The sequence below is a fragment of the Bombus fervidus genome, chromosome 2 (assembly GCF_041682495.2).
Source record: "Bombus fervidus isolate BK054 chromosome 2, iyBomFerv1, whole genome shotgun sequence".
Lineage (NCBI taxonomy): Eukaryota > Metazoa > Arthropoda > Insecta > Hymenoptera > Apidae > Bombus > Bombus fervidus.
The window spans coordinates 16,386,324-16,411,728 of record NC_091518.1 but is presented as its reverse complement, the minus strand read 5'-3'; the positions used below and the strand labels follow the sequence as shown (position 1 = coordinate 16,411,728).

The window sequence follows — 25,405 nt, the reverse complement described above, 5'->3', positions numbered from 1 at the left end:
AAAAAGACGAATAAAAACACAGACGAAGAGAAATTTTCGTAAGGTTTGAAAAGCTACCCGAAACAGAAGCAAGTCGCGGGGAACACCGGTATTCGAGGAGAAAAATATGTATTCGCGCGTTCAGCAAAACATGCGCGCAGATATGGCGGGAGCAGCGTTTCGTATAAACTGGTTGAACGACCACAAACTTTACGCGAGTTGCGTAATTTCAGAATTTTACGAACGATGAAAGTCAATAATAACGAGTGATATATGCACGAATTCTATCGCAATGATTTGAGGAAGTCGATTATTATGGTAATTTTCAGTGCTGGAAAATGAACGCCGATGTACTTGGAAATTCAAACTGAATGCAACTAAAGAAACCAATCATAGATAGAAGCTTATTACTTTTTCTAAATGCCAGACGTTTTTGAATACTATGTTCCCTCTTCTTATGTCAAGTTATCATATTAGGTTCATATTATGCCCATGAAGTTTGTAAGTACATTTTTACATATATATATATATACGTATAAACTTTTTCACAGATAAAATATAGACATACAATGCACACTGTAATTATAGAGAATCTCGTGTGTTTTTATTTGAATCTTAACCTTTGCAATGACTTGCAATGTCATAGATGAATCTAAATCGGTTCGACTCATAGAAAAAGAATTTTTCAGATAAATATTCATCAATTAGCCTTTTATTCAATTTCAGTATTCAAGTCGAAAACGTTCGTGTTTCTTTTAACAAAATACGCGTAGCAGTATTTAATATAATTTATAATATAAAGCAGTGAATTATCTATCAACGATTTGACGACTGTATCGAAGTATCAAAAAGAAATGTAGAGAAATTAAAATAAAACTCTATGTCTTAATGTTTCTTTCGTAATATTTCAAATAATAATATATCATGCTATTGGATATCTAATGGTGAAAATAAGAAAATTAATTCATTAATTTTCGGATATTATGAAAAGGATGAATTAACGTATCGATGACTAACATTTTTAACATTTTGCCGAGTTATATTTAAAGATACAACTCTATTTACGTGATCTTATTGTGAGGCAAACAGTTGATACAATTGGAATTCGTATCAATATAAAGTCCATGTTTAGATAAGTATGAGTTCATTTAATCAGAGACAGACTAAAATTTACTTTGCATAAATCTGAGATAAACGGAGTTCTATTGTATATGTATATCAGTGGTGTTGAATTTTTCGTCTTACACGCATGATTTTAGCACTTAATAAATAGTATCTTTCTTATTCTACGATCGATTTTAGATATGGTACGGTAAAAGACACGTAAGGATCGTTTGAAAAAACCGTAAGCTTTCTATTTCGCTGCTTTAAGAGTCTCAAGTATTAAAATTTGATTTAATATTGGTATTTTATTAGACAAAAACAAGGATTATTAGATACGTAAAATTGTCAAAATCTGGAACCTTTTAATACTATTCATAACCATTAGAACAAAAATTACTTCAACATCCAGTTAAATTAAGAAATTCAATTTTGATAACTTCTAATTAATATATTATTGTTTCAGTAACATTAATTAATGATTCCATTACTCTAACATCGATATTGTTAATATTCGTAGTTCGAGTAATAGTAGGTAGCATCGATATTAATAAATTACTCTGGTATGGATATCATCAATAATCGTAATATTGTTTACTAGAAAATATTAGTTGAAAACATACATATAAAATGTATTGTTTTATACACTTTCATATACTTTATTATGGTATTTACGTACTAATTAATTAGATTCAAATAATGTTAAATTTCGTGTCGTTTAGCAGTACTTCCATACAACCAAAAAATTGTGTACTATGGAAGCGACGTGTATACATAAAACCTGATTTAAAAAAAAGGTACGCGTCAATATTTTTGTAGCCACTGTACATCAGAGTAGCTTAAAGTATCCGAAAAATAACATTTTGCTTGTTTGCCGAAATAATAAAGTATATCCTCCTTATATTACAATTTAAAAACACGATTAACAAATCAACAGAATTACAAAGGCGACTTAAACAGTGAACAAATCAAAGTAAAGTTACACATACGATATATCACGAAAGAGGGATGCTCGTGGAGCGCGTCTACCGGAAGCACAGTTCCCTAGCAGCATAAACACAAGAGCACAGACATTAGACAACCAATCACAGCAGACGCGTGAGTCCGACTGATCACGAACAATGAACAAAGTGTCGACGGTCTAGGCCGATGGATTCCGTAAATATCCGAATTTTCACGACAAGTTTACGCAACTACGATACACGTACTATCGTAGCAGACGATAATAGGGGCAGTATTCTAGGAAGCGTAGTATGAGAAGCAGTTCTTGGAAAGGTACAAATTAAGGGGAAGAAAGATAGACAAAGGAAAACATTGGTGAATCAGAATAATCCCATAAATATTTTGATCGACAAGAGGCACAGTCCGTCAACATAGTATGTAGCTTTATTAGCAAAAATATTCTTCTCGTGTATGCTTTTATTTAATTTCCTTATTATTTATTAACTCGCTATGTAATTGTATTATAATTTAGAAATTAGTAAATGCACACATAGTCGCAAAAGTATTGCAATTCTTATCGTAGGAAACTTTTACGGATATAAAAAAATACTTTTAAATTTTCATTGACGCTATGATAAAAACGACGGCCGTGATTATATTAGTAAAATTTGGTAGCAACCTGAAAATGTATAAGCACTAAAACATTTACGGAAAAATAAAAATATCGGACAACTCTTGCTTCTTCAAATAAGAATCATTGTTGTTAGTAATAATATTACTAACCTAATGTAAGGGTTATTAAATTATTGAAAATATTTTAAATAATTTTAAATATTTAATTTTGTGCACTTAATAACCTGTGTCAGTGGTTAATGCAACTAAAAGATGAGAAGCAAGATACATTCTGATTACAGAAGATATAGATAAATATCATCTTTATCTTAATTTCTACTGTATTGGATTATTTTATTTAAAGAAGATATTTTGATTTGACTACGATATTGCTGTATTATTATTTAGGGTACTGGAATATGTATCTGAATATTATGTGTTTATAAACCACAGAATATCGGGTAACGTAATATAATACAGGTAATACATCATTAGGGTAATGGATTCTGATTAGAACGTAGTGCATTGCATGCATATAATTTAATGGAAATTTATATTGTTATCGATGATTATATTATTATTTTATATTATCATTCATCGTATTATATTCATATATTTAAAACAAAATATCACACTAAGAATTACAATGATCATATTTCCTAAATATTTGTTACGTCTGGAAGTCTCTCAGTATCGTAACAATGAAATGCTTTCATAATACGCAATGTATATATTAATATTTATAAGAAAAAATTGAAAGATGAAAAATTGAAAATTAAGAGATTGAAGAAGAATTGATGTGGTTCAAGTGTCAAAAAAATAACAAAATTGCAATCCACCAATAGATCGTGCTTTCATATATTCATTGTACTAATGTATTTACGAAGTGGTAGAAATTCTGTCATATTCTTTAATGCAATTTTACGCATGCACTTATTTTCTAATTTTCGAAATACACTAATCACAATATCATCTATCGACTGAAATGGAATAAATACTTTACATTAAGCGTAGTAAAATTCCAATTGAGGTTTCTATACAGAATATTTCCAAACTGTAGTCACAATTCCAAAAAGAATTGGAAAGTGTCAATATTATCATTTCTTCGATTCAAATATCAGAATTCCTAATTATATTAGTTCTTTCTACCGCGTAAAACGCATTACAACAGTGTCAACAGCACGATACTCGCTCGCCACTATCACAAACGCAGTTGCGATTACGAAAGAAATAAAAAAGAAATTTCAATATTTATATTCCTCCGATCATCCGATCCATCCATCGCAATCTGAAATTAGACTACTTTCTCCCATTAACAATAATCCAACGGAGCACGATAGCCACCCACAGCGAAGTCAGCGAAAACTTCTTACAACTCCTGTAACTTTCCCATCTGCTAAATTTAAACAAAAGTGATAAAGCATTGCCTCACTGAAATATCCCATCCGAGCTATTTTCATCCTATTTCAATCGAACCGCACGCGATAATAATATATCGACTATCGTGTATCGAAAGGGTTGCTACGAGCTGAAAATAAATCTCGCGGAGCAAGTTGTAAGGAGATCAATCGCGAGAGTAAATGACAGGCGGGAAGATTCGATTCGCGACAAAAGGTAGAATAAAAAAAGACAGACAGAAAGGGAGAGGAGAAGTAAAATAAAGTAGAAATCGTTGTAAACTTACCCTTGTGTGTTGTCGCGTGGTAAGCTCGTGCAGGTGTGGGTGGTCCAGGGGTGGTGGGAGTGGCAGCGACGTAACTGCCCCCGCCACCCCCTGGGAATAACGAGTATAGCCCGTAACGACTCACACCTGTAACACCATTCAGACGGAGAATTTATTTTTTACAGCATGGATCGTGGTCGTTGAACGACAACCGTGCATCTCGATTCGATAAGCGAAAGAGAATTACTTTTAACGGTTTAGCTACATCGTTGTAAATAATCGAGTTTTTCCATTGCTAATTGTCGCTTTGGAAAGAGTTGTGAATTTTATCGATCTTATTCAGAGGTTAAACAAAATTTGACGGATTGCACGGATGAATGGAATAAGGAAGGAATACAATGTAGAGGTAGCGAAAGATTCTTAATTCGAAATAGGGATGGTTTAACGAAGTTACAACTCAACTAGAATCTGACATATCCTGAAATTTGAACGTGTAAAAATATTCGTCATTCATTTTAACATTCGTGCTCGTATTAAGAGCAGTCGCTTTCCGATAGAGGCAGTTTTATAAGAAATTGTAAGTCGTAAGGCGTAAATCTTAATATGTAGTAGTAATAATTGTAATAATACATTGTAACCTGTACATTGTAAATTGCAAATTGTTTATTATAAATAGTAAAGCGTAGTAGGAAGCTGTAGGCTGTAGTTGTAGTTGTAGGCTATATATATGTATGTAATATATAATACCAAAATATATAGTAACAAAATACGTGTAAATCCCTTATCGTAAGTTGTAAAGTTCTAAAAAGTACATATCATCAACGTACTCATAATGAAACATTTCATATTTGTATACAATGTTCTGTAACGGAAATTTCTATAAAAAAAATTGTTATATTGCGTTTTATTAACAAGTGATTGTATTAACACATTGTTGATAGATCACGAGTAAAATCATGCATTCATGCGCAAGCGTTGTTGCCGGTGGCACATATTAATTTCTGCATAAAATAGCCGGTGATAGGACTAAAAATAAAATTAAAAAATTTTTGCATACAATAACCGGTGACACGTCACAAAATAAAATACAATTTTTGCATAGAATAGTCGATGATACACGTTAAAATAAAATTTTTTGCATAGAATACCATCCAATCAACGATATGTTAATATACCAAGCAGACTATTAATAACAATCGTCGATATCTAATTTTCGCGGTAAAATAAAAAAATATAATCAATCTTCATTTCTTTGCGTTAAACAAATAAAATTTTATTCATGGAAAAGTTAAACAAACTCGTAAAACAAATTCTCTGTGTATTGTGCAGAATTCTTTAATTTTGCTACGGTTTTCAATCGTCGAACGAACAATCAAATTATACGTAAACAAATAAATTAATCAAACAGAAGGGTCCAGAAGATTTAACAGAATATATGAGTCGTTCAGGAACAATATTGATCGATTTCATGAAATGAAATGTAGTAAAAACTGATGATGTTACGAACATAATTTTTTTAATTTACCTTAGTATTTATTGTTATTTATGCTATTCTCGTACAATAAATGAATTTATAGAAATAAGACATTTGCTCCTTAAGAATTGAGGATTAGCCATAACTTCTGTAATGGAATCGAGAAATTGATAAACACATATATTACTCGGAGTAAAAATTAAATAATAAAAAATGTTGTAATAAAAAAATACAACCATTAAATTAAAATATGGATAGGGTTCGTCATAATAAACGTTAAAATATAAAATTATTAAAAAAAAATTCCACATTGCCGAAACCCGGGATTGAACCGGGGACATTTAGATCTTCAGTCTAACGCTCTCCCAACTGAGCTATTTCGGCTCTTGGGAATCTTGCTTTCTATACTCTACTTATAGTGATCTGCCTGTAAAATTACGTAACTACAAGAAAAAAAAACCACTTGCCGAAACCCGGGATTGAACCGGGGACATTTAGATCTTCAGTCTAACGCTCTCCCAACTGAGCTATTTCGGCTTGTGCCAACCACTGCGATGCAGCTATAACCGGAGATTCGATTACGAAATTAAGAAAATCGGGTTAAGGGAGAGAAGATATAATTTTGTTTATTTTAAATAAATATTACGTTTTAAAGGTGTTAATTTTTTTTCTGCAATGTGTAGTAAAAATTTATCAGGAAAATCAATATGAAATTGCCGTTAATCTTTAATTAATGATTCGTTATAAATTTTCGGATTGGAAAATAACTCAAATATCGTGATATTTTAAACGGAAATGATTTAAATACGAACTGTACATTTTATTCAAGGGAAATTATTTTTTTTTCTTCCTTCTTTAATTTTTCATTCGCAAAAACATGAATTATGTAATAATACGTACATGAATGAATTGCACATTGCAAGTATGAAAGTGTAATAATAAGTTTTATGAATTAAAAACTTTACGATACATCGAATCAGACATTTTGCGTTATTATCGAATTTGGGATTATAATTTGTACTTTGTGCAGCAAGCTTTTCGTGATTTCCTGCTATGCTGATGCTCGAAATTTATAACATTAATATTTCAGGCTTTTTAAATTCGGCAAATATATATTTTGCAATATAATGACAATTTCTATAATCCAACAATTTCAATCATTTACGAGGATAATCTTTAACATTACCCGTAATTTCGTAATATTATATAAAACTACATTACAGTTTAATTATGAATGACAAACCATATCTGAATAAATAATTCAAATTATGACTTATAATTATTACCAATTTTTGTTGAGCAAGTAATCTAATATTCTAGCTACGTTGGTTGATTGTTAAAAGTATTTCTCTCGATGATAAGATCGACATTCGTAAATACATATATACTTGACGATAAACTTAAGAAATCTAGTACTTTTTAACTGGAAAACAGTCATTTATCAACGCTTGTTTGTCAATTAATACACCAAGCGATTTGTTAAAATACTGATATTTATATCACACTGGGCAATAATAAGATAATGAAAATTAGATTTAACAATTGCTTCAAAACCAATTTAATTTATAACAAGGAAGACGCATCTTATAGATAAGATTCTGTACTATCGAGAAAAAGCTGTATTTGCGTATATATGTATTTACGTGGAGGTACGATAGATATTGCCACGCCTTATTAAATAAATTTTATAGATACTTTATTCTTTTTGTTAGGAAATATTTTATTTTTTTCATATCGATTCTTTTTTCATTTTTGGAAATCTCAGAACAAATGATTTACGCGTAAATATTAAAAATTCAATTAAAAAAGCAGAACGTTTAATTTCTATAAGAATATCAAATTATCGATATTAAATATTAAATCAAATAAAGATATTTTATAACAGAGAATATTACATCATTCGTATCAAATATTAAATTAAATAAATATATTGCATATTTTACGATTAAATATTACAAAATAAATATTTTTCCATCTAAAGTTACAATATTTTTATTACTTAAAAATAATTGATTTGCATGACGCAAATAAGAACGTTTTAACTTTATAGGAACATTACAAATCGAGATATTGCCAGAAGAATTCGTGTAACAAATAGAAGAATTTCTTTTTATCGAGGAATTTTATATGTTATCTCATTCTACAGTTTGAAGTTTTACTTCCGTATGAGACGCTTCTTTCACAGTCTAAACAACGTTAGTACGTTCAAACGTATATGAATATCAAGGGTGGAAAATATTACTTTATAAAACTTTATAAAATTACTTGTAAAATTTTCAGTTATATCATTTGATCCATCTACCTTATATTGCGATATTCTTTTCATAAAAATTTTTATTCTAAAATATCCTCATTGTTATCGTATCGTACAATATTCATGACATAATCTTTTTTCTTAAATCTCAATTTTCTTTCCCTTGATAAATGATTCATCGATAGAAAATTTCAGATCGTTATCAGGTCGTCCATTAAACCCAAACTGATTATCGTTTTGTAAAGTGGCATATATTTCAAAGTGTTTCTCAGTCGTTTGGATAAAAAAGTAAAAAATAATTGTTTATTGATTAATACAAGGTAAATAGCGTACCTTGGTTGTGAGTCGGCGCGGGGGTGGCGGCCAGAGGTGGAATACCCTGAGACTGCTGGTTCGGAACCTGATTGGACTGTGCAGGTGCTAAGGGCCATAGGGTTGCTGCCGCGGCAGGGCCGGACGTCTGTTGGGCCCGGGCACCCGTGTCGCCCACGGGACGATCCCCAGTCCCACTTTGGGCCACGGGAGGGACCAACATCGAACCTCCCCCTCCCGAGGCTGAAAAATAACACGAACAGAATTTGACGATTAAAATATTTGTAAACTGTCACATTACATTCGATGAATGTTTTACAACAAATTTAAGGATTATAATGTTATCAAAATTATAAAAATTATAGTTTTTTAGGGTTACATTGGTGTTCTAAAGTTAAAGATGGCTTATATTTAGAATGCGATTAGATTTTTCTTGTAAAATTATATTCATAGAAAATATGAAGAACATTGGAAGCAAGAGATTCGAATAGATAGAAATTTAAAACTAGGTAAAATTTTCTTGTGAAATTTTTTAAGAAGTTTTTACTAAGGTATAGAGCAGAATTACTACAATAATTTTTACCAAATTCTTCCTTTGTAAACATTTTTAAGTGGTGACAAAGTTAGTGCAACGATACATTTTAAAGAAAATTTTCTAGTTTTGTGGAAAGTTATGATACATCGACAAAACTACTTTGAACACATTGAAAATTAGAATTAGATTCCAACTAGAAGGTAGATTCCAAATGCTAAAAAATAACGATCGCAATGCTATTCTTCACTCTGAATTAGATATTTTACCCTATTCACGCGTTACATGTTGCACGATTTTTAATAATTTTCATTGCGACTTTTTGTGTAACCTTTAATACCCTTTTTTAATTAATTAACCTAATAGTTGACACCGACTTTTCTTTCAGTTTTACGTTGTTATTTATTTTACATGTACCGAAAATTGCAATGAGTTGAATGGAAAATTCACCATAGACAATATATGACATACAGGCTATGCGAGCGTGTTAATAACGAACGATGTGACGTTTCGCTTCGTTCATCATTTTCCTAGTCGGTGAATCGAAAGATATAGGGAAAAGCAGATGCCAGTATCTGGCTATCGGAATCAACTTTTCATCGTTAATCTCTCTGCACACTTGTGCCTATGGATCATGGATATCAAAGGATCAATAGGAACACATGCAGTAAAAGGAAATTTGGTAGCCACGTTTAGTAAAACAAAATAGGAACGATGAAACACTAACAGCGAGATGAACGTGAAGAACGAAATATGAAAATACGTATCTTTCGTCAGTTGCAGGAGAAAAGAAACTACGCAGAAATAACAGGTTAATTTGACATTAAAATGAAATTCAAAAGAAAGGAGAATGGATTAAAATAGAATTGCTTTAGTAGAGGTACCCATGAAATTAATCTACGACAAAGTTTCTTATATTACAGATAATATTCCAGAAAATGATGGAAATTGAAAAATAAACAAAAAAGAAAAATTGCATTTATATACTACTAGCAATACTATTTGAATAGTATCATTTAAGTAATTTGGTACATTTAATAGTCAACTAGTGCCAATTAATGCAGATATATTTCAGACGCGATATATGTAAAAACCCTCAAAGAAATGAGAAGCTAATTAAGAAACTATATGGTTTATCAAGAAAAGGAAGAATCTTTTTTTTTTTGTCTTCCGTGTTACTGATAGTTCAAAAATTACAATTCACATACTTCCACAGAAATATACATAAAACAGGCTACAAGGTTAACGAAAATCATGTATTAGGTTGTCCGATAAGTTTCTTTCGTTTCATAAGGTAATAATAAATGATCAACAATTTCTGTTTTATATTATTTTATTAAATTAGGTATGATCCATTTCTTTATATTTCTATTATTACGTTCGTGCATAATTCAATGAACTAATATAAAACAAAAAACATTGTGCGTCTATTATTTCCTTATAAAACGAAATAAACTTTCCGGACAACCTAATATCTATATAAAAGATTAAGGATAACACAGTTACTCGAAACGCGACATATATAATCATCAAAAACTTAATTAATTAAAAAATTAAGGAACGAATAATAATCACTGCTTCAACTTTGTTAACGTTCCGATACATAATTTTTTAATAAATTAACGAATAAACAATCGTTTCTTCAAATTTCTATATTTCTTAAAATGAAAGAAAAATCTCTTGCTTTTTAAATATGTATGCAAATATTCTAAAAACGACAATGGATAAAAAATCACCGAAAAACATCGAACATCCGAGCTCAACTAAAAATTAGCGAAATTAAAAACCCACGCTCTCTTCTCTTTCATCGCCCTTCATTTCCACGGAACAGGAAACGGAACAGGAAGAAGAATGAAATGTAAGGGCCAGAAAGCCGCGTGAACACATCGTGGGTGGCGTAGTATCGTTGGCGCCTGGACCAATGTAACCTCGTGCAAAAAGAAAGCAAGAAAAGAGGGGACAGACAGAGGTCGAGATAGAATATAGAACATTCTCAATGAGCTGAACGAAGCGAGAGCTTCGCCATTTTCTAGCAGAGGGTGATTCACCGAAGGGATGGCCATGGAGGGTTGAGAAGCGGTAGAAACGGAGGAGGGGTAGCAACAGGTCGGCAAGCATAATGTACTCTCTCTTAGGTACACACACACGCACACACACACACATCGCTATAGTTCCATTTGATACACAAATCTCTAAGTATGAGTTCACGTCTTTTTCTTGCGCGCTAAAATACAGGGGTTGCGGAAACGACGTACTCGGAGAAATCTTTTTACCGAAGAAATTTGTTAACGACAGGATTTTAATGATGAGAGGAGTTATACGAGAAATCGTAAAATATACGTTGCGTATACTTTGTCGAAAAATTGTCATTTTTCGAGTAACAAAAAACGGTGGATAATTTGCAATTGATTGTATCGTATATTCTAGAAAATATCAAATTACATGGTTCGTGTATGTACATCGAATACTTTTTGTGGATGACTGGAGGCTGTAACAAGTTCTGAAGAATAATCGAGTGTTTCTGAGATATGTATATAAACAAACACAGAAGTGCGATTGTGATATATATCATAATGGAACAATTGAAGTACTTTGGATACTTGTATACAAGGGACGTATTTCTTCTTTTTAATTCTTGGTCGTTTCTTTCAAGATAATTTCTTAATTTTATAAAGCTTTTACGTATAACATTTTTTTCATACAACGTACTCTATTTCTTCAGATACTAAATCGGAATTAAACAAAACTAAATAAATTATTTTAATTCCTTTAGGTTATTTTTTAGGCTAATTAATATACAATGAATATTAATATAATTACAATTTGTCCTCATAATACAATTCAATACAATTTTAATACAATTTGATTTCGTCAGGGACTTACAGTGAACTGAAGTTTTCGTGATTGTTTTCCAGTGAAGCATTTTCTTAACAGATCCTACCGTTATCGCAGTATCCATTTTTTATATTTTTTTATCGTATGACGGTACATACTACCAAACGACACGAAATTGAATATACTTGAATATACTTGAATATAATTTGATAATATCTGACAAACGTGTAAGAAGAATATTAATTAAAATTCACGTTCAACGATCCTTTATTTCCCACATCCTCTCCCAAATTTTCTCCGAACTTTTATCCCTTTCGCAGAGAAACTTTCCGTATCACCAAACATATTCATTTTCAAAAACCGTAAAAAGAAGAGAAAGAAGCGATGGAAGTGAACCTGAAAGTGAATCACTCTTAAAACACCTTGCAGGTTTCACGCCAGTATCGTCGTTGGAATTATTCAGAACCGCGGGATAAATCAGGATACTTGCGGAACAGGATAATGAGCCCGGTGCGACGACCTGAAATTCAAGCGAACTTCCAGCTGGAGAAAACGACGGATGTCGCGTGTCGAAAAAAGCTGCACGTGCGAATACGATATCTCTCTTGCTTTCGCTATGTGGAAATACGCCTTAGTTGCTCTTGTTAAACTCACGCGATAATAACCGTCAATAAACTGTCAATCGGTCGGGTGTATGTTTGTGGAGATGTAAGTACGCGGCGATTAACGTCGCTACCGATCGTGTCCGTGAATTATAATGATTAAGTGGCCAGTGTGCGACTCGACGTTCCCAACTACCGATTCAGAATACACAAATAACGAGTTTTGATTCGGGCTAATAATTTACACGTAGAAAATTGAGATGTTGCTTCTTCTTTTTCTTTATTGTGTATCGCGTGGGAATTTTAGGGAGTTGATCGAAATTTGAAGAGACGTAAAAAGTGATCGAGAGGCAATTTATGGTGTTCGCGTGTGAGAAATACTGTGTTAAATACAATTATTATGAGACAGTAAGTATTGAACGGAGTGTGACTATTAAACTGTGGACATTTATGGAAGATTTCAAGATACAAAATGAATGTGTTATACATACATGTACAATACATAGCGTGTAAGAATGTAGTAAGTATCAGAGGATAATGTATTTACTGTAATATTTAGAGGACTTAGCTTTTCCAAACGTGTTCTGGAAAATGTAAATTTGCATAAATATCTGAGCGCTCTTGCATGACCAAGCTAACATTATCAGTAAAATTTTCCAAATCACAAGTAAATTTGACAAGTTATAAGTTATAGGTCATGTTTGGTGAAAAATTGTATATTTGTGATATTTAATTTAGATGATCATGTGATGATAAGCTAATTACATTAGCTACTTGCTTTCCTTTACGAGAATAAATTTTAAACTTTAAGAATATATTAATATACTTTAGCCAGTTCAGTTATTTTAGCGAATAAACGGAGAGAAGTCGAGAATGAGTCTGTAATTTTCAAAATGTTGGAAACTAAAGTTTCTTGAAAGTTACGAAAAGAATTCAACCTCTGTAACTCCGTTGCATCTTTTCTTACAACTTTTCTTTAACTCTGTTAGTCTCCTAGTCTCAATAGACTCGAGTATTCATTGCAGTGTCAAAGTTTCCTTGCATTTGTTCTTTACTTTATTACACTCTGTAAACGATTTGCATGAAACCGTGTTATACGAGCATGAAAGTTATCGTTAAACTAATTTTTGAACGTTTCAGCCTGGAGGAAATTTGAATTCAAAGAAATAAATGCTGAAACGTAATTACAAAAATTGCCCGTGTGAGATTCGAAGTAGCGATGTGTAGCTAATATGACAGGATGTATACTCACATATCTACATCGTGTACGCATTTCAGTTAATTTAATTAATAAAAGATAGTACTATTAAATACAAATATACTTTGTCTGCGAAAAAGGATTTTAAACCCAGAAATATTTTATAATGGACGAGGCGGGTCGTATGTCCTCTTAAAATTTACGAATTACTTTTTTCTCATACTTCAACCTTTTTTATACTGTTGTGTATATTATTTTATAGAGAGATATGTTAATGTATTACTAAAATTAGGTTTTATCCTTAAAAAGGAACAGACGATTTACAACACAGTAGCTCATATTGCAACAAGATAAGGTACTTTTACTAGCTTTAGTAGGTTAATTAAGTCTGTGAAGATTATAAACACTGAAAATCTATACTTCAAAGAATAAAGCTAACATTAACAGAAATGTGCTTTTTTATTCTATTAGAAACTTTTTAATTTCTAACATTTACATCATTTACCGTCTCAACTCCTGAATTATTAAACATACACGTAAATTAAACCTAGTCTTCTGTGGATTTACGCCCATAATCACAACGTTCTATGCTCTAAACGCAATATACTGGTTTTCTCAATCGAATTTACACGCAGGATATTCCGGTAGGTTGTTAAGAAATTCGACGACCGACTCTGCGCTCGATAATTAAGGGTCCACGAGAACCCGCGGTTCTTGATCCTGTAATTTGTACCGTGCACAACTAAGAAGGGGAAGGCAAGAAAAGTCGGAGGCGTCAGATTTTTACGAGCACCTGTTCACCATTTTCCAGCCGTAAAAGGGGCCAGCACTACGTCGTCAGGTAGTCACGATTCATGGCGAGGCCCTTCTCGTACCCTACCGACCTGAAAACCTGTTCTTCTATCCCTCCTCCGCCTCACAGCCCTTCGTCGCTCTTCTACGCCCTTGCAGCCAGCCAGAAGCAAGGGAAATTAAGAATTAGGTCGCTGGCAGGACTCTCAAACTTTCTGTTTCTGTCAATTTTATTTCTTTACAATTTTCCTTTGAAAATTCAAGGCCTCTCGCGTCATACAATAGAGTAGATTTGTACAAAATGTTAACTCGTTAAATCTGTACTTTCATATTCAATGTTTTGCATGTTTAAGTGGTAACTTGATGACAGTGTGCAACGAAGGAATTTTTGTTTAACGTTATGAATGCAATATCACAGAAAACAGAACATAGCAAGTTCATTTTTGTCGAATATACTGTAACGTTAAATTAGATTAAAGAGGAGAATTTTAATACGATAGAAGTTGATGAAGGTTTGCGAAAGTCAAAGGTATAATTATTAAGACAAGCAATGTTTTAATACTATGACGAGGAATATTTAAAAACAATTTGAGGAGGACAAAAAACACGCCAAAACGCCAATAAATCCAAAATCAAATAATGAAACATTTTTAAAAACTGATTTCCCTATGAAAAGTAGGAAATGTGACTTATTCTGTTCCTTTCGTGCAGTCTTCAATTATAATACTTGAAAACTCAATGAAGATGTTTCGTAAGATATACTATCGAATTGAATTGTATCATACTTTCAATGTTTGTTACACGTGGTACAAACTTTATCAAAGTATTCTAAATTTATCAGTGCAAGTAGATCGCCTTGTAACAATATTTCGTAACATGATGCAAGACAAAATTTTAGAAATAATAAACGTCACAATATGAATCTTTAATACTAAAATCATCTGTATATGTTTTCTATATCTCGAAAATAAATATAATAAAAATTATTCAACTTTAGCACGGGATGGCATTTATATTTCTTCAAAATTAAGGATTATTATCGAATTGTTCAATTTTTTCCCAGATCCTGATAATCATTACTGAATCAATTGTTTCGTCACGGTGACAGAATTCGTAACACTGTTAAAATATATTTTTTCATTTTCAACACAGCGCTATTACGATAAATTTGTACTTTAACTTTCACGGAAACAACGACTATCAGTTCAAATGTAACTACAGCTTAAACAAACAGAACTAAATCTCCCAACAATATTTATTTAATTCTCCACTTTATCTTACGGTGGGTTTTTTTCACAAATTTTCTCGTATTTCCAATTCCAATCCAACGAATCAAATCTCCAAAAAGCCGGTATCCATTTAAACAACGAATTTCCATCGCCGTATTTAATCAAACAGCTGAAACAGTCTTTACCATTGTATTCATACGGTGGCCATCCGAACGTGTATCCCCCGAGTGAATCTCGGGACCAAACAGGATCGGACCAACAGTTCACCGGACGAGCTTGAAACCCCGGTAAAGCTTCGAAAAGCGTTTAAATCACGTCAAAGAGAAACGAGTTTCCCCTTTTTCTCTATAATACGACCACTTTCGTCTCGCTAGCGGTTCAAAGAGTAAGCACGATCGAGCACTCGCTCCCGACTGACCTATATTTTTCCATTGAACGTTTTATCATTTCAAGCTTGCACTTCGAATCAGCGGTCGAACGAATTGGATAATGAATACAGTAGAATTACACAGGATTACGCAAAACTGGTAACGCTTCTCCGCTTCTTTTACCGATTTTCACGGATTCAGATAATCCTGCTAACAGCGGTCAGCTGCGCTGACAAACAAGAAATTGTCGTACAAGCAGCTAGCTGTCTGTTCACAACATAAAAACAGCGAAACTATTTTTTAGGAAGCCGTTAGTTTCAATAAACAACTTTCTTCGGGGCATCATTCGTTAGAGTATTTTACGACGCTCTCAATAGAAAATTGCTGATCTCCTGAACTCTGGATTTCCCAAAGGGTCCGCGACGCAAGCCCAGACAGCCATGGTCGGTCACGTCGCGACTCTCGGCCCGGGCCCGGAGCAAATCCCGTTACGTCGCCAACTTCCTCTAGCAACAATACTCTCCCGCCCTCCGAACGTGCAAGCGAAAATACGCGAAATTTCCACGGAGGAAAAATAAAGAGATAGCGTAGAGCCTCCGACGCGTACAGACATAATAATTTCTGGCTGAAAATACAGCATCGAAAAACTAACTTAGCGATTCCTGGACTCAAAGTACACGATGTTTACCCATTCCTTCGTTATTATTTTGCGAGCAAAGAAATGGTGTCTCATAACATGCAGCAAGTTTGATTATTCTGTGTGAAGTTTCAAATATTCGGAATCCTATACTCTCTGTCGCTCAATTTGGCGGATCTCGGTTGCACAATCCTATGCAACCCTCGAGCACGTGCCCAGTCCCGCGTGTTGAATCCACTCTTACACAGAAATCCGCGTGTACGTGTATGCATGGAGATCGATTTTTGGTAGAGTCGCAGTGGTTCCAGTTAAGTTTCGGGGGAACGAGACTAGCTGCTACAGAGCTTGCTACTTTGCGTTAGGGAACTTGTTTCGCGAGAGTTTAACCTGCTATGGAGTGTGAGCTTCTCATGGTGGCCCACCAGGTTTATTCGTAATGCGGCTTCTAGTAGTAGAATGCGAATGTTCTATGAGCTAACAAGTTCAAGGCTGGTGGTAACAAATACACGTATGTTCTACAGGATTTCCCATTTTAATCTACTATCGCAAAGATTTTAAAAGATGTACTAGGCTGTAGAAAGTGGTTTAAAAAATTGAAGGATTGTAGAAAATAGAAAGGGCAGTTGTAAGATATTGACAAAAATGGATTGCTAGGTTAAGGTCAGGGGAATTTGGAGAAATTCTCGTCGTTTTAAATGGAATTGTATAACTTTTAGTGTATCAGTTACACATAAAAACTACCTTCTTATTTGATTTTGAGATTAAATATGTGTCTTGTCATCTTCTTGAATATTTAAAACCATTAATAACGTTAGTCATATATTATACGAAGACTTATGATTAGGATGAATTAATTGTAAGATAACAATTAAGCTAATATTATTAGTGTTTTTTTTATTACGAATAATATTCAATATCCATCTTTTACAAAATATCATAGGCATATCACGTATTCTTCAATCTATATTATGTTAAAATACTTCTTTATAGTCACAAGCGACATGAGATTAGGAAATCGAGAAAAATAAACTTATTGTATTTTTCTCGTGTATTCTGCAAATGAAGCCATAAAAAAGTATACACAGCCTTCACCCAAATTGTTTAAACAAACGACACAAAAGTAATCATTTAATGTACGAAATAACGAAAAGTAATAAAGTAATAGTTGAGCCAAATTGAGTTGAGTTGAGTAATAGTAAATGTTGAGCCAAAACAGGAGCTTCAACCACCACCTTCCATGCTTCTCAAATCTACTTCCATCTAATCGACTTTAATCTCGGGAAGTAGAGAATCGTTTGCCTGTTCGTTAACTAACCCACGGCCATAGACTAACTGAAAGAGATTCGGTCACAAATATTACAAAGTCCGACGTAACAAGCCACCGTGAATCCAACGTGAATCATGCAACGTGCTATTCTTTGAAGTCCTTTCGCGGTGACGGCGAAGGAAAGCGCGTCGCAAGTGTTCTCCGCGTGAAAGTCACGGGGCGCGTACTCTGACACGCGTGTGCGTGTACGCACACACGAACAGAGCGCACGTGCACGTTTCGACATAGCAATTTATGTAGACGCGAACGTGAATGGCGTAGTAAATTCAAGTACACAAGGGTGCGGCCTGAACGAGGCCGCTGCGAGCAAAGAGAGATTCGGCCGCTTGCAGCCGATGTGATTTGCAGCCAAACTTTTTTCCCCTCTTTTTCTCTCATTTTTTCCACCCCCTTTTTTTCATTTCACGGTTGTGGTTTATACGAATACACGAACATGCTGGAAGAGGTCTCGCGCGGATTAACCCGAAACTATATCACCATAACCGCAAGAACGGTAATTAGTCCTCTGGTGCTTCGCGCTGGTCTCCAAGGTCTTACTGTCGCCATTACTATACCGACACTTTGTACGCTTTTCCCAGAAATATATATATATATGTACATATGTACGTTATATGTATACGACTGGTGATAATTAATTTTTTAACGCTATTCAACCGGCCCTCCCTAATTGTCGTTTGCTCTTGAAGACTCGTTTATCATCTTCCATGCGTTCTTCTGGATGAACGCGAATTATGAGCTTTTTAATTAATGTCCGTGGCAAATTATTTCATGAATTACGTGGATACTGTCAGACATTTCTCGGTTTCAAAAGGTTTCACACCGTTCGATTAGGATCATCGATTTACAAGTGGTTAGCGAATATGAATATGTTTAGGCAGAAATAAAAATATTCTTGTAAATATTTGACGACATTGGAAGTCGGTATTTTTATGGACTCTGTAAATTTTGTAGATTTTATGGATCTTATACATTGTGCAATCAGAAATTGAAATATGAATTATATACTTGGCATTAAAGAAAATGTCAGTAACTTTTTGTGATAACAATTTAAATTCATCAACTTTCTTGTTACTGTAGAGTTACCGAGTTGTGTAAAAATTATGACATAATTTTGCATATATAATAGTTTTATTTAAATTGTATTGGATCGGTATTTACGTAACGTTACGTATATATATATTTTTTTTTATAGTTCGTAAATATAAAAATCGTAAAAGCCCAGGCCACGTAAGTTTCCATAAAAACGTGTGTTTTTATAAAAAGAAAAGGTTTCTGTTTGTGAGTATATTAAGAATTAAATAATCTACTTTCGTATTAAAGTATATAAAGATTCATTTCCGTCGTATGAAGATCGTAAAAGTCACGACCATATAACTCGCATTAAATAACGTGTGTTTTTCAAACAGAATATCGTCCCGCTTACATGGCGAACCTAGGCAGACAGATTGATGAGCGCATATTGCATATCGCTCGAAATGCACGTCGCTGTATGCACTTTTTATTCCTCTTATTAATGTCTATGCTATCAATGCGAATTCTATTCAAGCGGAAAAGCTTGAAACGCGAAGCTGAGGCAAAAATCGAACAAGAGTAGACTTTGAAGTCAAAGTTGAATTATATCCCGTGTGATTAAACAGACAGACAGAGTTGACGTGGATAATTAGCGATTATTGCGGAACTTTCACCGAACCTAAAAAAATATCGCAGCTATTTATTGCATATGAAACTGCTCGCGCTTGCAGTACATTGAATCTCACTGTACAAAATATAATGACATTTCTGTATCTTTGTCAAATGTAATTTACATTATTACGTTATTCGCTGTACTTGGAGCACAACGAAAGAAAAGAATGGAATTTAGAATATCTATGAAAAGAAGAGTTTTGGAGAAGGAACAGGAATCGTTTTCAGGAGAAAGAAATTAAAAAGGAAACTTGTTTTATTTTAAAATTATTAGGATCGAATTTTGTTTTTAATCTGTGAAAGAAATTATTTCCTTAGTTGTTAATAATAGAAATATATTTTTGCGAATAGTTTTTCAAAGGCGCGATATAATAAATAATATAATTTAAGATCAGTTTTATAGAAAACGAGATACATCTATCGTTTAATTAATTTATAACTCATAAAAGTGCAATGTACGTATTCGATATTGAATGTGAAATGGTTAAAAAATTTGTTTTCTAATAAAATGTTACATCTTAAAATACATAATCATTGGAGTTTAGGTGATTGCAAGTTTCAATACTTTAGATTTTAAAGATATTTTAGTCATTCCTTTTCCAATAAATATGCATTTATTCAGTTTACATTTAAGTTGTTACAATAAATGACCACGTTATATTTGTATGTATTACAGAATCTTGTACGGAATTAAAAAGCCCCAAAACCTCAATCCGTTCAACGACATCGACTTTCATTCATTGTTTCGATATATGCAAACCTAACAGTTTCGATGTACACAGTATGAGTGGCATTGTAATTCGAAAATGGAAATCGGTATTATTAATTTTATCTTTCCACTTTGTTTGCAAATTTAATCTCATAAACTGTCACGCAACTGTTATAAATTCTTCATTTATTTTCTCTTGTCAGTTATAACTATTATAGGGTATTAACTCGTTTTGAATTATTGAACTTAAAGTTTCGAACTTTTAATTCATGTAATTTATTACTTAATAAACATTTTAAATTTTGTAGTCACTTTAAAGAGAAGTACAGTATCAACCCTTAACTCTACAATAGTGAAGTAGCTATATAAGATATAGTCTATAAAACTAATAGTAACATACCATATTATACTAAATTCAAGTTTCTCCAGAAGTTAGTAACATTATAGAATATTATTCTAATATAATACGAGCATACAAAATTACGAGTCCATGTTTCTCATTGTGAATAATATTACAAGCAATCCTCTCATTATTTATATGATAATCTTCCACCAATAGATTTAAATTTTTAGTCCTCAAAACAAGTACGCGAAAAGAAAAGACGCAACTCACAGTAGCGAAGTATGTAAAAACGTTAATTAACCGAAAGAAGCCGAATAAAGGATTCAAGGATATCTTCTTTTATCCTTAATGACACTTACAAGTTCATTCTCTGCCATATAGAATCCTTCAACGATTAAATAGCAATCCTTAACTAAATCATTAAGAGCGAAACATCGGAAAGGAAACCGCACCGCAGAGCAATCACAATCGTGTTAAGTAAAGAAAAGAAACGAAAAAAATAAAAAACAACAAAGAAGAAACATAGATAGAGAGGGAAAGAATACAGGAAAGCAAGAGAAACCGGAGAAAGCGCACAATACGAAACAAGACACCTGTGACAAGATTTGCTGTGACAGGAGACAGAGCGATGGAGAATTTGAAAATGTTTTTGTGACAAGCCAGAGTGCTTGCAAATCCGTAATAAAATTATTGTCATTATTTTAATATTTCATACGATTATTTTAATACTTTGCCTTTACTATGAAACAAGATTCAAGGATAATAATTAGACTGTGGATTTTTATGCATTTATGACAAAGTTAAAAGTTCTAAAATGCGTATATTATTAAAATATACATGGGACATCCAAAGTAAAATGCTTTAATATTTAGTAGATGAAACAAACTTTCTCTCAGGTTTTAATTTGTTCAAGTGTATCTATAAAATTTAGAATGTTCATAAGTATCCGCGGTATAGTCCAGTCTCCAAGTCCAGTCCAGTCCAGTACAGTCTCCAAGTCCAGTCTAGTCCAGTACAGTCTCCAAGTCCAGTCCAGTCCAGTACAGTCCAGTCCAGTACAGTCCAGTACAGTCTCCAAGTCCAGTCCAGTCCAGTAGTCTCCAAGTCCAGTCCAGTCCAGTCCAGTAGTCTCCAAGTCCAGTCTCCAAGTCCAGTCTCCAAGTCCAGTCTCCAAGTCCAGTCTCCAAGTCCAGTCTCCAAGTCCAGTCTCCAAGTCCAGTCTCCAAGTCCAGTCTCCAAGTCCAGTCTCCAAGTCCAGTCTCCAAGTCCAGTCTCCAAGTCCAGTCTCCAAGTCCAGTCTCCAAGTCCAGTCTCCAAGTCCAGTCTCCAAGTCCAGTCTCCAAGTCCAGTCTCCAAGTCCAGTCTCCAAGTCCAGTCTCCAAGTCCAGTCTCCAAGTCCAGTCTCCAAGTCCAGTCTCCAAGTCCAGTCTCCAAGTCCAGTCCAGTCCAGTACAGTGCAGTACAGTACAGTACAGTGTAGTACAGCCCAGTGCACGTCCAGTACATTCAAATACAGTACAGTACAGTACAGCTTTTTGTATCGTATTGAACATTGTTTGAAACCTTTATCCTGAATTCTCAGTTCATCAGACTTTTATTGGTCTTAAACTTGAATTACAATTTATTGAAATATCGTTTTCTGAAGCATGAGAATAGTGTAAGTGCATGTCTTAAGTACTAACTGATCTATTAAAAGTTTGATAATAAAAAGCCTTCGCAAAACAAAATATGAACTCGATTCATTCATCTTTAACCACAGATTCACGCGACTCATCTAAAGACTCGTTTCTCTAGTAATCGATGTACAGTATGTACTTAATCTTCCTTTCTATTTCCTGGCTATGTGATCTTTTCCAAAGCCCTTTTGAAAAAACAGTTTCGTTCCCTTTTTTGATTTCGTCGATTGCACAATTCGATGTTGCATCGGTCGAACGGTTTTATGACCCAGGAAAGAGAAACACAACCGTTTGATACCGTAGAAGGAGAGAACTCAACTCTGGCATGGAGGTGGAATTGAAGTAGGAGGAGGAGAAACGACGAGAGGCTACTGTCTAAGCGAGTCTATTGTTGTGTCGGCGACTTAATACGCGTTTCTCTCTCAAAGGCGAACTCTCCAGGCCTCTCTTTCTTTCAGACTTTCCTCCGCGAACGAGAAATAAACGACGAATCGTGTCTGCCTGTGAAAACCTCGCGATGTGCTTCTGCATCTCTTAACACTTTAACGACAGAGTACGATCAATTGACGTTCTAACTATGTTATCCATAGAGAATGCCAATTGGCAATCTATGTGAAATAATCGCATTGAGATATGTGAACACTGTGTGTCTAAACGGTATATATGACTTTTACGATAGCACAAAAGTACAAACTTTGAGCTACTAATGAAGCGATTGGATATGTTGGAGAATTCTGTTGCGTTTCAAACTCCTAGACAGAGTGATATAAAGTAACTCAGAATCGTTCGGAGTTTATTTTTAGGGATTCTTGAATAGTTTCGAATTCTAAGAAGTATACTATGAAGATGAGAAGATTTGTTCCATTTCTAGGATGATTTTGAATTTGTAATTGTGTCAGGCAGTTTGTTGCAAAATTCTGAGCAATCTGCTTCGTAAGTTTTCAGCTGTAGAATTGTGTTTGGTTAGTTAAACTGAATAAAATATCCTTCGACCACTTGTACAACTGGCTAGTGTAAGATAATTAATTCATCGTGTACTCATCATCCTACGAAATGTAATTATTCCAACATAGAAGAAAAGCGAGATGATTTCGTTGCTGATGAATTCATAATAGATGTAACATGAAACTTTCAGTTAGAAAAAATATATATTTTCTATTACTATTATAAAAACAACAAAATGTAGTTCTACACAAACATGTACAACCAACCAAACGATGAGCTCAAAGCCATGAGTATAAAAATGAATGACTCGCGAAACATATTAAATAGCTAAATAAAATGATATAGTTAAATTACTTCCAAATAGTTAAATAAAATGAAATATCCAGTTACATACCGTAAATATCTAAATTGCAGATGAAATGAAAGATCAAAAGATTAATATTAACATTATAAAGAGATGGACTGTCACTAACGTATCAAGGATTGTTCCCTCATTTTTCTCTTCTCTCGTCTTATCAGTATGTAATTAATCCTCGTTATTTCATTGTAAACGATATGTTGCCCGTAATCTCTAATAAATATTATATCTCAAGCACCTCCCTAAAATAGTAGATACCAATATAATAATACTAGACCACTTTGTAAAGTGCTTGTATTCCCAAAACTTCGGGTTCTAATAAGTTTTCACGGAAGCCTGAATATGTTCTTGACTAAATCCAAACATTCTCGTTCTTGCTCCTAAACTGCTTAGGAGTCTGACATTGTTCTGGTCGAAACACTATAATATCCCGTTATAAATTTTTTGATCAATCTCGTATTTACGAGATAAACTATTTGTGAACAATATATTGCCAAATATTAATACCAACAGGCAAGAAAACGTTGTTAGTTTCTCAATTTATCATATACAATAATCGAAACAAAAAAAAAAAAGAAAAAAAGAATGAAAACGTTGTAAAAATCGATGGAACTCGGGGGCAGAAAATATGAAAAATTTCATTGTAATCGAACGAGATAAAATTACTAAACTCACTGTAGCGTTCGATCAATCGAACGTGCAATTATTTTCGAAATTAAATACAGAGATACGTTTTCTATTATCGAATCGATTCGCTGTTTCCTGCCGAACGAATTCCCTGGAATATAATCGTCCCGAGGAAACGGGCGATTCTTAAACACGCCAGCAAACTAGATTTAATGAATGTTATTGTATTTACGACAATAGCACAAATTTCATCACGGAAACATTTATTACGAAAGGCCTGTTAAATCGTCCCATTGAAATCGAGGGTTAGCTAATGAGCGGATTCGCTGCCGACTGACACAGGTAAATTAATCGCGATTCCAGTGATACACATCGTTGTTTTAATTGTTTGTTAGCGACACGACGATTCCGCATAGCGATTTAATAATTCACCGTGCCAAAGGAAAAAGTAAATTTACGTTCCTTTACCACGAGATTTGATAAATAACTGATGAGACGCAGAACAAAAAAATCTTCGACTATAATAAAAAAAAAAAATATCATCCATCTTCTCGACGTTATACATATATATACATGAAATGACCACGTTTGAGGATGTGAAGATCGCAGGAAAAAATATGATTGGTAGGTTTTTGTTGATTTTTCGATTTCAACTCTCTGTACTTGGAAAACATTTGAACTTTTTCTTTCGTCAACTCGGTAAAAAAAAAAAGTAGGTGTTACAGTTATTTTGCGTAGTTTTATTTGACAAAACGAAATTTTATATTTTCCGAACGAAGGCGAAAGTATTTAATGAAAAATTCCATTAGCGTGCGCAACCGAATTAAAATTTCTCTGGACTCTCAAATTCATCGCATTTTTGTATTGTGTGCGCATTCCGTTCCATTCGTCAAATAGTATTTCAACTCTCTCAATCGTTCATGGTTCCCCTTTGAGAACGCACGGCTGGAAGTTCTTGCGTGTTATCAGAGGAAAACAAAATAACCGTAGGAATGACGTAATTTCTGAAAGAACGACAAATATTCCGCTTTTCCTTCATCGATGCATATTTTCGTGTGCATGCGCGGCTGCCATGCCGGAAACGGTAACAACGACTGTCGTTCCGCAATAAAACGAATACACATTTTCCAATATAAACATAGGCGCCCACGGTTAAGACACCCATAACGATAAATTCTTGTAGCATCACGTGCTTCGAAATCTTCGA

The 25,405-nt window shown here is 33.6% G+C and overlaps 1 protein-coding gene, 1 long non-coding RNA gene and 2 other non-coding genes across 8 annotated transcripts in view; all 4 read right to left on the bottom strand.

Moving 5' to 3' along the window:
- Wge (BAH domain and coiled-coil containing protein winged eye) overlaps nt 1-25,405 on the bottom strand; it is a 335,350-nt gene that overhangs the window by 91,807 nt on the left and 218,138 nt on the right. For all 5 annotated transcript variants that reach the window (XM_072022206.1, XM_072022207.1, XM_072022208.1 and 2 more), the window contains 2 exons: nt 8,359-8,580; nt 4,319-4,444 (listed from right to left, as the gene is read on the bottom strand). In XM_072022206.1, coding sequence (XP_071878307.1) covers nt 4,319-4,444; nt 8,359-8,560 — 328 coding nt within the window. In that variant the 5' untranslated portion in view covers nt 8,561-8,580. The remainder of the gene's footprint in view (nt 1-4,318; nt 4,445-8,358; nt 8,581-25,405) is intronic.
- The window catches only part of LOC139998019 (uncharacterized), a 268,768-nt gene that overhangs the window by 98,878 nt on the left and 144,485 nt on the right, over nt 1-25,405 (bottom strand). The window lies entirely within an intron of this gene.
- On the bottom strand, nt 6,083-6,155 carry Trnaf-gaa (transfer RNA phenylalanine (anticodon GAA)). The gene has a single exon. It is a non-coding gene; the product is annotated as a tRNA-Phe (tRNA).
- Nucleotides 6,236-6,308, bottom strand: Trnaf-gaa (transfer RNA phenylalanine (anticodon GAA)). Its single transcript has one exon. It is a non-coding gene; the product is annotated as a tRNA-Phe (tRNA).